Source organism: Eurytemora carolleeae, unplaced genomic scaffold (assembly GCF_000591075.1).
Source record: "Eurytemora carolleeae unplaced genomic scaffold, Eaff_2.0 scaffold406, whole genome shotgun sequence".
NCBI classification, from domain to species: domain Eukaryota; kingdom Metazoa; phylum Arthropoda; class Copepoda; order Calanoida; family Temoridae; genus Eurytemora; species Eurytemora carolleeae.
Window position 1 is genome coordinate 231,789 of NW_019396308.1, and position 15,883 is coordinate 247,671.

The following is a 15,883-nucleotide window of genomic DNA, read 5'->3' on the forward strand; positions in this document are numbered from 1 at the left end:
ATACACGAGGTCCTCTTTTAGATCATGTTTAAAGGGAGTGTGAGCTTAAAGATTTAAACGCCCGATTCACAATGGTACCCTTTAAAGCTTAGTCTGATCAAGTTTGCACCAGAAATGTATGTTTTATAGTTTTTAAAACTGCTTTTTTAAGTTCTAGTTTCGCTACAAAAGTGACTTGCACATCTCTACCGTAGGAATTCTGAGAATTAAACACTTTCAAACTTTGAAAAACAATAATATCTTCCATATTATTGATCAGAAAAAGGTTTCAAAGGTACCAACTATGCACAGAGGTCCATTGAAATTACGTTAACACTCCCCTTAAAGTATGGTAATGAAACAATACGTGTGTTTTCTTATGTATAAACATGCCTCAAATTAGGGTCTTCCAAAAATACAAAATTACAATAGATTTTGAAACGTGAACACAACACATCCAGAGCCCTAAAATCATATTTAACAATGTTAAAAATATTGTTGAAATTTATTCAGTTTTTGCATATTTTACCGTGGAGCATAGACCTTTATGCTAATACAGGATAGAACACGAGTTCACTAGTGCACTCTGCAGTCTACTGTGTATACAAATAATACAAATAATGTTAATTAAAGTTAATGAAAAATACTGAACAAGTGAAAGATAGTTAAAGGTAAATCTGATTTGAAATATATGTTTTTATTTTAAAATGTAATTTACTAGACTTTTAGGGTGCTTCGCGCACCTTTCCATTAACATTTTTAACTTTTAAGTTTTGTTTTAAAATGTCTATATTTGATCATTCTCAAATTTTAGAGGATTTTTATATTTGAATTGGCACATTTTTAAAAACAATAATCTCTATATAAATTTGGCTTGTCTGTTTGTCTGTTTGCTTGTTTGTATTCAATAAACGTCAAAACGGCTGAACCGATCGGGCCCAAATTTGTTGTGGGACATCACGTGACCACAGGGAAGGTTTATGAATGATACAAATTTTTTAAAAATGTGTTTTAAAGGTTTTTAATTTTGTAAAAAAATTAAATTCTTGAAAATACACGATTTTTTTTATTAAAATCCGCAACATTTCTTCTTCTTTGTTTTGAAATGTAAACAAAAAGAACATGTTCACAATTTAAATAGATGATGGGCGCGAAGCGCCCTAAAAGCCTAGAAAGAAGAGCGCGAAGTGCCTTGAATTTCTAGTTGTAATAAATGTCGACAAAAGAGGGGGAGGGTGTTGTTACGTATTTCTGTTTGTCAATTTCTGCAGAATCTTAACTTTAACATAGATGTCATGCGCTGATTTAAAAGTTCGGTCTGGTTACTGAAACTGGTAAGTCCATTCAGCTGGTGATGTGTATTTAGAATGTAATCCTGAATTTTCGTATCCACAAATTAATTTCAAATCAAAACTTGTTGTTTTCTATGCAAGATTTGTGTGACATCACTCATCAAGGAATTTTGCAGATTTGCAAATTAAAAATATTTGTTTTATCAGGAAGATTTTCTTAATTTGGGAGACTTGGAAGCTTAAAAGATTTGTTCAAATGAAGGTAATCTATATAATAAAACAAGACATTCATATATTTTGAGTATAGCCGGCCAAACGGCTGGACCGATTGGGCTGAATTTTTTTGTGGACACTCAGGGGTGGCTGGGAAGTGTTAAAGGCTATAAAACATTAGACTTTTTTTCAAATTTTTTTTCAAAAAAGTTTCAGCATTTTCACTAATAAAATAAAGTCAATACTTTTGATGAAACTATTGTGTAATGTGTACTATATCTCTTATGGTTACTATGACGTGCAATAAAGTAATACTGTTGCTATAATGTTAAGCTAGCTGTATATAAAAGAAAGACAATTGAACCTAACTGTTACTTTTTATTTTTTACTGTTAAACAGCTAATTATATTGAGTTCTGGAAGAAAATAGTAACAATTGGCATTCCCTCTGCAGTGGACTGGAGGATGACTGGAGGCCAATGAAGGGAAATTATTTTCACTGGAGGGATGCTGCAAATCACCCCATGGGCACTGACTGCTTCACCGGAGGAAGGGATGATGATAACCACATTTGCAGAATCCATCCGATGGAGTAATTATGTTTTCTGAATGGTTATCTTTTGAGATATAAATATTTATTAGTGCTAAAACATTTAAAGATCACACCGGCCGGGTTTTGATTATCGCAGACATAAGTAGCATTACAAGCTTAAGATAAGTTTATGATTATTTATATCATTTAAAATTCAAAAATATCTCTTAACTTCTGATTCATGCTCAGATTGAGCTTCAAGTTCAAGGTCAGGCATGGGATTCTTGATATTTAGAGGTGGTTCATTAGAGGTGGACTCGGTATCAATTTCAGTTACTGTATCTGGTTTTGTTAGCAGGGTCTAGTTCAGACTTTAAACCGTCAAGTTGGGGATAAGGTATCAGTAAAATTAGGTAATCACTTGTATTTTGGGTAAGGAGATGAAACCAAAGATTGGGATGGTGATTTTCTTTTCTTTTGGGGGGTTATAACAGAGGTCACGTTTCCACTTGGGACAATCACAGAGATGGTCTTTAGGATTCTAACAGACCTTTTCTTGGACTAGGGTGATAAAAAAGTGGTTATCAGTATCTCTCCGGTGGAGTAATTAGTGTTCTGTGTGTTAATTACCATCCCTCAGGTGGAGTAATTAGTGTCCTGAGTTGTTGTTAGCATCCCTCCGGTGGAGTAATTAGTGTTCTGTGTGTTAATTACCATCCCTCAGGTGGAGTAATTAAGTGTCCTGAGTGGTTGTTAGCAAATCTCCAGTGGAGTAATTAGTGTCCTGAGTGGTTGTTAGCATCTCTACAGTGGAGTAATTAGTGTCCTGGGAGGTATTAGCATCCCTCTGGTGGTGTAATTTAGTGTTCTGAGTGGTTGTTAACATCTCTCCGGTGGAGTAATTAGTGTCCTGAGTGGTTGTCACCATCCCTCCGGTGGAGTAATTAGTGTCCTGAGTGGTTGTTAGCATCCCTCTGGTGGTGTAATTAGTGTCATGAGTGTTAATTACCATTCCTCCGGTGGAGTAATTAGTGTCCTGAGTGTTAATTACCATTCCTTCAGTGGAGTAATTAGTGTCCTGAGTTGTTGTCACCATCCCTCCGGTGGAGTATTTAGTGTCTTGAGTGATATAATTAGTGTCCTGAGTGCCCATGGAGTAGTTAGTGCCTAAAGGGATTTTTAGAATCCCTCCGATGGAGTAATTAGTGTTCTAAGCATCCCTCCAGCGGAGTAATTTGTGCTCAGAGTGATTTGCAGCATTTCTCCCGTAAAAATAATTTCCCTTTATAGTGGCCTCCAGTCCACCGGGCCTCTATTTTCTTCCAGAACTTAATTATATCTAGAAATGACCATCACATCAAAATGTAATCTGAAAAGGCTTGAACTTTCTTGATAAAGAGAAAATTTCTGTACAAACATGTTATGATACTGCGAACCATAATAATAGTGTTATAAATAGTTAATTTTAATCTTGTTAATTTTCTTGTTGAAGGGGGCTGAACATTCCTCAGAACTCTCGCCTTCAAACAACGGTAGAAACCAGTGGGGAAACCATGCAGAGTTCTTTCTGACATCAGTAGGTCTGGCAGTTGGTCTCGGAAATATTTGGAGGTCAGTTCTTTAACATCTGTAGGTCTGGCAGTTGGTCTTAGATATATTTGGAGGTCAGTTCTTTAACATCTGCAGGTCTGGCAGTTGGTCTCGGAAATATTTGGAGGTCAGTTCTTTAACATCTGTTGGTCTAGCAGTTGGTCTTAGATATATTTGGAGGTCAGTTCTTTAACATCTGTAGGTCTGGCAGTTGGTCGTGGAAATATTTGGAGGTCAATTCTTTAACATCTGTAGGTCTAGCAGTTGGTCTGGGGAATATTTGGAGGTCAGTTCTCTAACATCTGTAGGTCTAGCAGTCAGTCTAGGGAATATTGGGAGTCAGTTCTCTAACGTCTGTAGGTCTAGCAGTTGGTTTGGGGAATATTAGGAGTCAGTTCTCTAACATCTGTAGGTCTAGCAGTTGGTCTGGGGAATAATTGGAGTCAGTTCTTAAACATCTGTAGGTCTAACAGATGGTTTGGGGAATATTTGGAGTCAGTTCTTCAGCATCTGTAGGTCTGGCAGTTGGTCTGAGGAATAATTGGAGTCAGTTCTTAAACATCTGCAGGTCTGCAGTTGGTCTTGGAAATATTTGGAGGTCAATTCTTTAACATCTGTAGGTCTAGCAGTTGGTTCGGGGAATATTGGAGGTCAGTTCTCTAATATCTGTAGGTCTAGCAGTTGGTCTTGGACATATTTTGAATTTAGTGTTTTTTCCACTTGAATATTATCTATTAAAAAAATTTTGTAAAACAGTAAAATCGATTGTAAAATAATAATTTTGATTTTAAAATATCCTCCAATTCCAATCCACAAATTGAACTTGATGGGTTTTCTTTTAAAATCTATTAAAGTCAGTTGCAAAGAAATGTTTTAAACTTCAAAAGAACCTGTAAAATCTTTCCCTGGGATATTCAGAGAGATGAAAATTTCCCTTTATGATAATTGAAGGACTGCAGTTTGGTTTTGGTGAAAAATATTTCTTCCTTTTACATGTAATTAAAAAACATTTTGGCCTTTTACATGTAATTAGCCAAATATTTTGTCCTTTTACATATTAGCCAAATAGTTTCTCCTTTTACATGTAATTAGCCAAATATTTTGTCCTTTTACATGTAATTAGCCAAATATTTTGTCCTTTTACATATTAGCCAAATAGTTTCTCCTTTTACATGTAATTAGCCAAATATTTTGTCCTTTTACATGTAATTAGCCAAAAAGTTTCTCCTTTTACATGTAATTAGCCAAAAAGTTTCTCCTTTTACATGTAATTAGCCAAATATTTTGTCCTTTTACATGTAATTAGCCAAATATTTTGTCCTTTTACATGTAATTAGCCAAATATTTTGTCCTTTTACATGTAATTAGCCAAAAAGTTTCTCCTTTTACATGTAATTAGCCAAATATTTTGTCCTTTTACATGTAATTAGCCAAATAGTTTCTCCTTTTACATGTTTCTAGCCAAATATTTTGTCCTTTTACATGTAATTAGCCAAATAGTTTCTCCTTTTACATGTTACTAGCCAAATATTTTGTCCTTTTACATGTAATTAGCCAAATAGTTTCTTACTAGCCAAATATTTTGTCCTTTTACATGTAATTTGTCAAATAATTGTAATAATGTAAATATTTAGTTTTTTAATGTGCAATAAGCTAAATATTCGTACTTTTACATGTAATCATCAAAACATTTTGTTCTTTTAAATGTATTTCGCAAAATATTTCGTTCTTTCACAAGTAAATAAATAAATCTTAAACTATTTATCTATAATTATCTAGGTTTCCATATGTTTGTTATGAGAATGGAGGCGGCACTTTTCTTATCCCGTACTTTTTGGCACTTTTCCTGCTCGGGCTTCCACTGTTTTATCTGGAGATGGCACTTGGACAGTATGCTGGATCAAGCTGTACGGTCATCTTCAGGTACTTATCAGCGATGATTGGGAAGCAAGGGGGGGAGAAACAAAGTTCAGCTGCGAATATAGATTTTAAATCCTGAATTGAATCTCTTAAATCTTTAAAATTTAGAAGATAAACAAAAGTTGAAAAAATTGAGTTTTTGTCATAGAATCAATTCTTTAGCTTGCCCGTCTGTTTGTTTGTATCCAATAAACACCAACATTTTCTTCCGGCAACTCCCATGACCACAGGGGAAGGTTTTTTAAAACATGGCTGGTCAAAGCTAAAATATTTAGCTTAAAATATTTTTTTAATCTGATATTCTATATTTTTAGGAGGTTATCCCCTGGTTTGATGGGACTGGGCTACGGGATGCTGTTTATCAATATTATACAAAATCTGTATTACACCGTTATCATGGCTTGGGCGCTCATTTACATGTTTGAGGAATGTCAGAAATACAACATTTAAAGGGACTGTAAGCATAATTTCAAGTGACCCTCCAGGCAATGATGGAAAAACCCGATTCAATGAGGTTCCGTGAAAGATCTGATTAGGTATGAATTAGATTTCATTGTTTATAATTTTGAAAAACCAATTATTTTCAATCTAGAAATAAGACACAATTTTCTGCAATATTGATCAGAGGTTACAAGGTTACTGTTGGGAATCAGGATTGGCATTTTTGCAAGAAGGCTTACTTGAAATTATGCTTACAGTCTCTTTAAGATTAAGAATCAATATTTCTAAAATTTTTAAAAATTGGCCCCATTTTCATAATTCTTAAAAAAGTAACTGAAAACCCTCCTCATATTCTAATTTTCTAATTTTCTAATTAAAAATAAGTTTTATAAGACGGACCATCACTTCATACCAATCAAACAAAAATATTTAAAACGTTAAAAATATTAAAAATGTTTAGCAAAAAAGAAAAAAATCCTTTAAAAAGAGTAAAGTATTTACGTCACTGTTAAAGGGATGGAGAAGTGAACTACCATGGACAAGATGTAATCCAGAGTTTGGAACTATCAATTGTTATTCAAAACCTGAAGCTCAGTTATGCAACGAAAACCAAACCTTCTGGAATTTTTCATGTACTGATCAAAATATATTTTGTGCCAACTTTGATTTGGGTTCATCTCAATTAAATACATCCTGTCTCAATATCACAAGTGGAGAAGACCTGGCCTTTACTGCTGTTAGTAAACGTGTGACACCTAGTGAGGAATTTTTCAAGATATTTATTCTAGGGATCACTGACCTAGGAGTTGAAAACACGTGGGAGCACTACGGAGACCCGCAGTGGAAAATTATTGGTGCATTGGCGCTCTCGTGGACGATCATAGCACTTGGACTGGCAAAGGGTGTCTCGTCTTACGGGAAACTATCCTATTTCATCACAATTTTTCCGTATGTGGTGTTGACAACATTTTTGGTGTATGTTAGCCAAGAAGAGGGATTTTATGATGGAATTCATTATTTTATAACTCCTAATTGGAACAAGCTTTTAGAAACCTCAGTTTGGGTAGAAGCTATCACACAAATATTCTTCAGTCTTGGTGTCGCTATTGGATGCCAACTGCTGCTAAGTTCGTACAATGATTTTAATGCAAATTGTCACAGAGACGCCTGGTTGATTTCAATGTGTAACTCTGCAACTTCGATATTTTCCGGGTTCATTGTTTTTGGAACCCTCGGTATGCTTGCTCATGATCAAGGAGTAGAGGTTCCTGATGTTGTTTCTCAGGGAACAGGTTTAGCGTTCCAGGTACAGTGCTTTTCTAGATAAACTGGAACAAAAATTAATTGGTTGAAGACTTGAAAGTCGTTTTTACATGTAAGTTTGCAGCATTCATTTTAGAAATATTTTTTACATGTATAAGTTTGCGGCATTCATTTTAGAAATATTTTTTACATGTATAAGTTTGCGGCATTCATTTTAGAAATATTTTTTACATGTATACGTTTGCGGCATTCATTTTAGAAATATTTTTTACATGTATAAGTTTGAAGCATCCATTTTAGAAATATGTTTTACATATTAGTTTGCGGCATTCATTTTAGAAATATGTTTTACATGTATAAATTTACGGCATTCATTTTAGAAATATTTTTTACATGTAGAAGTTTGAAGCATTTATTTTAGAAATATTTTTTACCTATTAGTTTGCAGCATTCATTTTAGAAATATGTTTTACATATTAGTTTGCGGCATTCATTTTAGAAATATTTTTACATGTATAAAATTGAAGCATTCATTTTAGAAATATTTTTAAATGTTAGTTTGCAGCATTCATTTTAGAAATATTTTTTATAAAAAAAATAATCAGAAACTAGTCCTGCCATATTTTTGCTTTCATAATTAGATTAGACAAATTCATGACTTTATTTAATTATTAAATTCATGACAAAATTCTTAATATCTCTGGTATTTTTAACAGCATAAAATGGAAGACCACATTTTGTAGATGTACATTTTATTTGCCGATTTTACTCACTGAATATGTTAAATCAAGTGACTCTCCATTTATGTAGTGGCATGTTCAATTTACTCAGGTGCCCTTCAAAGCTTTATCTGATCAAAAATAATTTGTTATTTTTAATTGTGATTGCTCTTATATACTTCTGCAAAAAAAGGAAGATATTGTAAAAATTTATAACTTTTCACGCCGGACAAACAACGATACCTTTCGCATTATTGATCAGATGAATTTAGTCTTTACCACAAACTGAAATTTTCTAAACGCTATTCTTTGCCACCTGTTGGTGTAAACATTGGATATTGTAAACTTAGATTATTTGATTTAACAGAATTCATAGTTTGAAATATCTAAGGTTACATCATTGGATTGCGAAGATCTAGCTTTAAAAATTTAAAAAGTTAGAGTTTGTGGCAGAGACTTAATTTGTTTAAAACTCTGATTTCAGGCCTATCCTGCAGCAGTAACGATCATGAATGCTCCCCAAGTGTTCTCCTTCATGTTCTTCTTGATGGTGTGTTTACTGGCAATGTCAACTGTAAGTGCATCATGGGCAGCTGTGGTAGCAGCACTGCTGGACGAGGTTCCAGTACTCCGCAAATATGAGACACAAGTTAGTGCTTTTCTTTGTAGGGGGGGGGGGGGGGACAACGCAACATGTACCCCCTCCCAACTGTATGATCAAAGGAATTGAGTTTTTTACTTAAACTCCGACTTTCTCATCCATTTATCTTTGCAACCTTATATATTCCGATTTTCAAGCTATGAATTCTGTTAGATCGAATAATCTAAGTTTGAAATATCAAAGGTCCACACCATCAGATTGCAAAGATAAAGTGATTATAAAATTTGAGTTTGAGGCAAAGACTCAATTCCGTTTAGGTAAAGAAAATGTTTTTTACTGTGTAAAAGGGAACTTTGCGGCGACGTTTTTTAGGTAAAAAGTGGAGAAAGGAGGGGGCGGGTATAGTTGGTCGTGATAAAACTTCAGTTTCTTGAAAATGTGAACTTAACTCGCCAACTTAATAATAACTGATCTGTATTTAAAATCTGCATATTTTGCATTTCAAATATTAAAATGTAAAATAAGGCATACAGTGGGAACCAGAAAGCTCTGAGATAGGAAGATGACTTTCAGACACAAGTTGTTACTTTAAATAGTGCAATGAACATGGGTGCATCTATTGTGTAAACAGACCCATGTATACTGAAGAAATCATGTAATAACTTACTATAGAAAAACTATTTGCTTTGAAACAATATCAAATACACCTGAGTATTACTATAATGTCTTCTTCCTATTCCACAGTTTTCTGGTTCTCACCGTATGTATAAATGTATATACGTATTTATTTTTTTTCCTAATTAGTACATTAAAAGGGTGTATATTAAAGAAGGTTCCAACCTACCATTTCTTCTCAAAATTATGTAAATCTACGAATATTGAGCTGAACATTTTGTAAATCATAGACATTCTCATAAGGAAGAAATTTGCATTGACCAAATAAGTTTTCATTTGCCAGTATCTGAAAGTATCAAAAACGTTTTTCAAGCCGAACCGTTTTATGTACACCCTTTATTTAGCGTCACATTCTCATTTAAAACATGAAGTTTCCAAGTTTCAAAGAATGATTTTCAAATTTTTTTTAATTATTTAAGTTTTTTTTACATTAAAATTATGATTGAAAACGCAATATAGTTGAACGAAAGCAAAATTAAAAATAAAGTTGAACTTAACAAAGTATTTCTATCCTTTTAAATCAAAATTAATTTTTTTATTCTAGGTTTATTTTTTTTCTTGCTTTCTTGGGTTCCTAGGAGGGGTTTCATGTTGCTTTCCATCAGGTACTTTTCGAAGGTATTGTTAACAAAATTTGAGACAACCTTTAGAAAAAATTACGCATTTGTCTTTTTCTCTGTTTCCTCTGTTCTTTCTATTGGATTTGTTTGTATCATTACAAAATTTTAAGCACGTCTTAATTTAAGAATACTTATTTAATTATTAATAATTATTCGTTTGGAAGATCTGAATTCTGACTAGGAGGCATTTTCAAAGAATTGGGGTTGTACAAATTTTCTAACTTTATTTAAAATTGTGAAATATATTTCATTAAAAATCTAAAACATGATAATTTTAAAAAATTACCGTCTTTTTTTAGGTAAAAGAAGATAAAAAAATTACATTTTGGTAATAATAAGAGACTGTTAATTCATTTGAGTAAATAAACACAAATATAAGGGTTTTTTTAGGGTTACTTTAATCTTTATGTTTATATATGTTTAATCATTGATTTATAATATTAGGGGAAGCTATGTATGTAATAAAACAAAACATTCGTATATATGTTGTGTACAGCCGGCCAAACGGTTGGACCGATTAAGCTAAAATTTTTTGTGGTCACTCATGGGTGGCCGGGGGGTGTTATAGGCTAAAAAAATGATTATTTTCTACGGGCAACGCCGGGCCCTTCAGCTAGTTCTATATAATAAAAGACATTTGTATATATATTCCCTATAGCCGGCCAAACAGCTGGACTGAATGGGGTGAAATTTTTGTAGACACTCATGGGTAGCCTGGGGTTGACAAAAGCTAAATAAAAATTCGATTTTCTTATCTTAAAAAAAAATTTCAGCTAGTATACAATATTACAGAATGCGTTATGTTAAATCATTGATATATTATATTACAGGATACTTTATGTTTAATCATTGATATATTATATTTGTATACTTTATTTTTAATCATTGATATATTATATCACAGGATACTTTATGTTAAATCATTGATATATTATATTACAGGATACTTTATGTTTAATCATTGATATATTATATTACAGGATACTTTATGTTTAATCATTGATATATTATATCACAGGATACTTTATGTTTAATCATTGATATATTATATCACAGGATACTTTATGTTAAATCATTGATATATTATATTACAGGATACTTTATGTTAAATCATTGATATATTATATTACAGGATACTTTATGTGTAATCATTGATATATTATATTACAGGATACTTTATGTTTAATCATTGATATATTATATTACAGGATACTTTATGTTTAATCATTGATATATTATATTACAGGATACTTTATGTTTAATCTACTGAATGACAGAATATCGTATTCTATTGTGTACACAGCTCTACTTGAAGTTATAACTGTTGCATGGTTCTACGGAGTTAATAAGTTTATCTCAAATATAGGTATATTTACTCGGCTCATAATTGACATCTTTTTAAATAGTATGGATGGGTGTGATGTATGCCTCTAGGGACAAAGTAAGTTTTTAACTTCCCCATTCTTTAGTTTTTTTTACAATTCTGTTAAACATAAAAAACTGAAAACAACTTTATAAAAAAAATTGCAAAAAATTTAAGATTTTATTTATTCAAGGGTTTCCCTGACCAAGATTGGACTTGGAAACCCTTGATAAAGTGAAATTACCTTTAAACTGTCCTGTAGTTGTAATTAATTTGAGCCGCGGCTCAAATATGGTTTGTTCCACTTAAAATTGTATTGAATGTTTCAGTATTTAAGCTGGCGCTCAATTAAAACCAGAGTTTTTGGCGGATTTAAGACTAAGCTCTGCAAATTCATTTAAATTCTGACTCTGTAGTCTTGTGAGAAATATCAATAGTCCAAACGATCACTACGACATTAGTTTGAAAAGATATACAGGGTGAGTCAAAAAAAGTGTGATTTACGGCGCCTGATGCAAAATTGTACCTTGTTTTTCAAGGTTCTTCAGGTTTCAACTAAACAGCGTTTATTTAATGCTTTAGAATATACTAAGAAGAAAGAAACTAGAGAATTTAAATAACTTTTCCTTAAAAATTAGACCAGAGTTAAAAATTGTGAATTTTCTGTGATTCATATTTTCATATTTTTATTCAACTACAAAGCACGAGATAATACAAATAAAAAATCACAATTTACTATGTAGTTTGGACCCGCCTAACCAGAGTAGGTTGTTTTAATTGGTTGGCCCACTATAAACGAATGAGAATTGCAGATAAAAACAATGTACATTGTACATTTTAAACATAAATTCTTGGATTCAACCTTTAAAAAATTTATATACACATTTTTGCGTTTCTGAACTTTTTATTTTCAGAGAAAAAAGTTTTACGGATTTTATTTTGGGCCATTGAAGTACCAAAAAAAAATTACAAATTTTCAAAAATATTGAAAAACACCATACAGGAGAGTTGCACAAAAAGGTACAATTTTGCACCAGGCTCCGCAAATCACACTTTTTTTTACTCACCCTGTATGAATTTGAATTTCTTTATTTAAGTTTTGATTATCTAAAAATACTAGCATCAGAAAAATAGTAAAAAAATGAACAAAAAAAATATATAGATATTTATGAAAAATTTCTTTTATATTTTGTTTGTTTAGAAGAGATGGATATATGGATGCCCCGAATATTTAAATGGTTTTTTACTTTTTGTTGGTCAATCATTAATCCTCTTCTTCTTATCACAATTCTCATCATTTTCAACCTGGATAGATTACCAGATAGTACAGAAGGTATTCAATATCATGTTCAACCCGGATAGACTACCATATAGTACAGAAGGTATTCAATATCATTTTCAACCTGGATAGATTACCAGATAGTACAGAAGGTATTCAATATCATTTTCAACCCGGATAGACTACCATATAGTACAGAAGGTATTCAATATCATGTTCAACCCGGATAGACTACCAGATAGTACAGAAGGTATTCAATATCATGTTCAACCTGGATAGACTACCAGATAGTACAGAAGGTATTCAATATTATGTTCAACCTGGATAGATTACCAGATAGTACAGAAGGTATTCAATATCATGTTCAACCTGGATAGACTACCAGATAGTACAGAAGGTATTTAATATCATGTTCAACCTGGGTAGATTACCAGATAGTACAGAAGGTATTCAATATCATTTTCTTCTTTATATCGAACTTACTGACAGCATTTCTAAACATTTTGTTAAAAAAACAAGCAGAATGTTTTTACATTCGGTCATAATTTCTAAATCCAATCATATTATTCGCAATGTCGAACGTATACCAACAGTATTTTTGAAAGATTTTGTTTTATAATCTTGAACAAAATGTTTTTAAAAATTTAAGGCTTTGCCACAAACTCTTATTTTCTATTCCTTATATCAACCCTATGTCGTAGACCTTAGATATTTTTAACTTATCAAATAATCTAAGTTTAAAATATCCAGGGTTTAAACCATCAGGTTGCAAAGATATAGGAATTAGAAAATTAGAGCTTGTAAATGATGTTTATTGTAGGATATGTCTACCCAGAGCACATACAGATTCTGGGTTGGCTCATAGAGTTCTTCCCCCTTTCAATACCTCTCATCCTCGGCCTCTATTCAGCAGGACGAAGGATCCTCCGAGGACAGCCTAGAGAGGCCGCATTCCTAAGATCTGGTCCTCTACTGTCCCCGAGCTCTAAGTGGGGACCTAGAGAGGACAGACCTAAACTTGAAATAGATGGAATTTTAAATGAAGCTTTCTAAGAATAAATAAAATATTTTTTTGCTAATACTCTAAATATTTTTACTTTGCTTGTCTGGGTCTTTGTTTGTATATTTGTATCCGATAAACGTCAAAACGACTAACCGGTCGGGCCCAAATTTAGTGTGGGACCTGACATAACCACAGGGAAAGAATTGAAGATATTGGCCGACATTTTTCTTTAAATCCATAAAGAATCAATAAATCAGCAACGATTTAAAAGTTAAACTCGGAAATCCAGTAAATAAAAATTTGTGATTAAACTATGATGAGTCATTCTGCATATTTTTATGCAGGTTTTACATTTCAAACATTGCACAAAATCTGAGTCTTTCTCGCAAAATCAAATTTCCAAATCCCTGTGTCTTTGCAACCTGATGTTGTAAACCTTGATGGGACCGTTAACCTTTTTGTGAAATGAATTGAGTCTTTGGCACAAATTCCGATTTTGTAATTCCTCTTTCTTTGCACCCCAATGTCGGAAGCTTACATATTTCAAACTATGAATGAACTATGATAAAACAATCTAAGTTTCAAATAGTAAAGGTCTACACCGTAAGAATGCAAAGATATAGGGATTAAAAGATTAGAGTTTGTGGCAAGACTTAATTCCTTTCACGGTAAACTAATTAGCCTATTAGCTATTCATTGGTATTAGTCTTACTTTTGAAAGATATCTATGACCGGAGACACTTTGCACAGACACTTTCTAACAATTTGTTATTTTTGATTTTTTAATCTTAAAACTTGGATTCAGTTGATTCAGACAAATCCTGATTTGATTCTTCTTCTTGTCATCGTTTCTCTTCTTTCTTTTTTTCTTTTCCTTCTGTTGACTGTCCTTAATTCTGATAATTTTGAGAGAAAATAAAATTTAGCTCCAGTGTAGTTGTAGTAAGTTTTTTTGCCCATGTCTTGACAAGCTGATTGAAGGTAAATGTAGTGCTGATTCAGCTTCAACACACACTTTCGATATATTTTCTGTTTAAAAAAATTTAGCCAATTTGATGCCGTCGTTTGGACATCTATAGCTAACTGAGCTAACATATTATATATGAGCTAACTGAGCTAACATATTATATATGAGCTAACTGAGCTAACATATTATATATGAGTGAAAAGCTTTATTATGTAGATTATAATATTATGATATCAGAAGTACATATAAAAGCCCAAATCCGTGTGATTTGAACTTAATCCAAGCTTAAAGACTTTAAACACAAGTTTGTGACGATTGTATGGTCAAACAGGTCGAAACTTATATATGGTTAATCCCTTCAGACAGCACTAATCCGTTTCTTTTGTATTCTGACGGATTAAACAAATAGATTACGAAAATAGAGTCTTATGTTTTCTGCGAAAGATTCCAACCTCACATAAAAATTAGCTTGTTTTTTGGTTAATTTTTTTTTAACCTTTTGAACGCATTTTACTTAATATTCGACTTTTGCAAACAAGTAGTCTTTGCAGATTTTAAAACCAACGTCTTTCCGATTTACATTTTAAAATACTTGTTTTCATTTGAATTGAGGACAAAATTTAGTTTTTGCACAAAATCATGGGTTTCCAAGGTCTCTTTTTTTATTAATATTACCTTATTAGAAATGCCTTTATACACAGATGAGAATATTTCTTTTTTGGTTGATATGTTAAATTTTAATACAGTTTTAAAACAATTTTCAATAAGGGACTGTACTTTGTAATTTCAAGTGACCTTCCACACAAAAAAAGGCAATGCCCGATTCACAACGGTGCCCTTTAAAGCTTTGTATGATTAAGTATGAAATAAATATCAATGTTTGTAATTTTTTAAGAGACTTGAATCTTTGCACTTGGAAACGTAGAGACGCCCATCTCTACTAAACTTGGAGCCTGCCAAGGCCGGACATTGGAGAGGGTACCCTGAAAGTTTCAGCAGGATCAATTAAGCAATGAAGGAGGCAGCAATAAAATCCATTATGCTCAACCGCTTCACAGCGGGTACCCAGAAAGAGGTTCAACTTCAGAGGCTTGGGCGACCGACCCACTTACAAAGGTAGTCACAAAGGACAAAAATGAATACAAGCTAGCAATGGGAAAGGAGAGGGTACCCTGAAAGTTTAAGCCTGATCCCTTGAAAACTCAAGGCAGACCAAAGGATACAATTTCATCGGACAATTGGCGGTCGCAGGGTGCAGGAATCCGACACTTGTTGGATCTCTACCAAACAAGGAGGCAGGCTCGGCCGGGCATCGGAAAGGGTACCCTGACAGTTGCAGCCTGATCACTTAAAAACTCAAGGCGGGGCAACAAATACAATATGATGGAGTGCATAATTCTGGCCTGGTTCGTGTGTGCCGGTGTGTC

The 15,883-nt window shown here is 32.9% G+C and overlaps 1 protein-coding gene across 5 annotated transcripts; it reads left to right on the forward strand.

Moving 5' to 3' along the window:
- The first annotated feature begins 260 nt into the window (after positions 1 to 260).
- On the forward strand, positions 261 to 13,565 carry LOC111700663 (sodium- and chloride-dependent glycine transporter 1). 5 transcript variants are annotated; one of them, XM_023471648.1, is made up of 11 exons: positions 261 to 650; positions 1,479 to 1,533; positions 3,508 to 3,626; positions 5,385 to 5,528; positions 5,840 to 5,951; positions 6,481 to 7,272; positions 8,433 to 8,597; positions 9,769 to 9,829; positions 11,091 to 11,210; positions 12,409 to 12,540; positions 13,307 to 13,565. In XM_023471648.1, the coding sequence occupies exons 2-11, from the start codon at positions 1,528 to 1,530 to the stop codon at positions 13,537 to 13,539; spliced, it is 1,884 nt and encodes a 627-aa protein (XP_023327416.1). In that variant the 5' UTR covers positions 261 to 650; positions 1,479 to 1,527; the 3' UTR covers positions 13,540 to 13,565. The 5 variants fall into 5 exon arrangements, with proteins under 5 accessions (XP_023327416.1, XP_023327419.1, XP_023327420.1 ...); XM_023471651.1 differs by lacking the exon at positions 11,091 to 11,210 and adding an exon at positions 11,251 to 11,285 and having other exon boundaries at positions 13,307 to 13,437; XM_023471652.1 differs by lacking the exon at positions 11,091 to 11,210 and adding an exon at positions 11,251 to 11,285 and having other exon boundaries at positions 12,412 to 12,540; positions 13,307 to 13,437.
- The last annotated feature ends 2,318 nt before the right edge of the window (positions 13,566 to 15,883 follow it).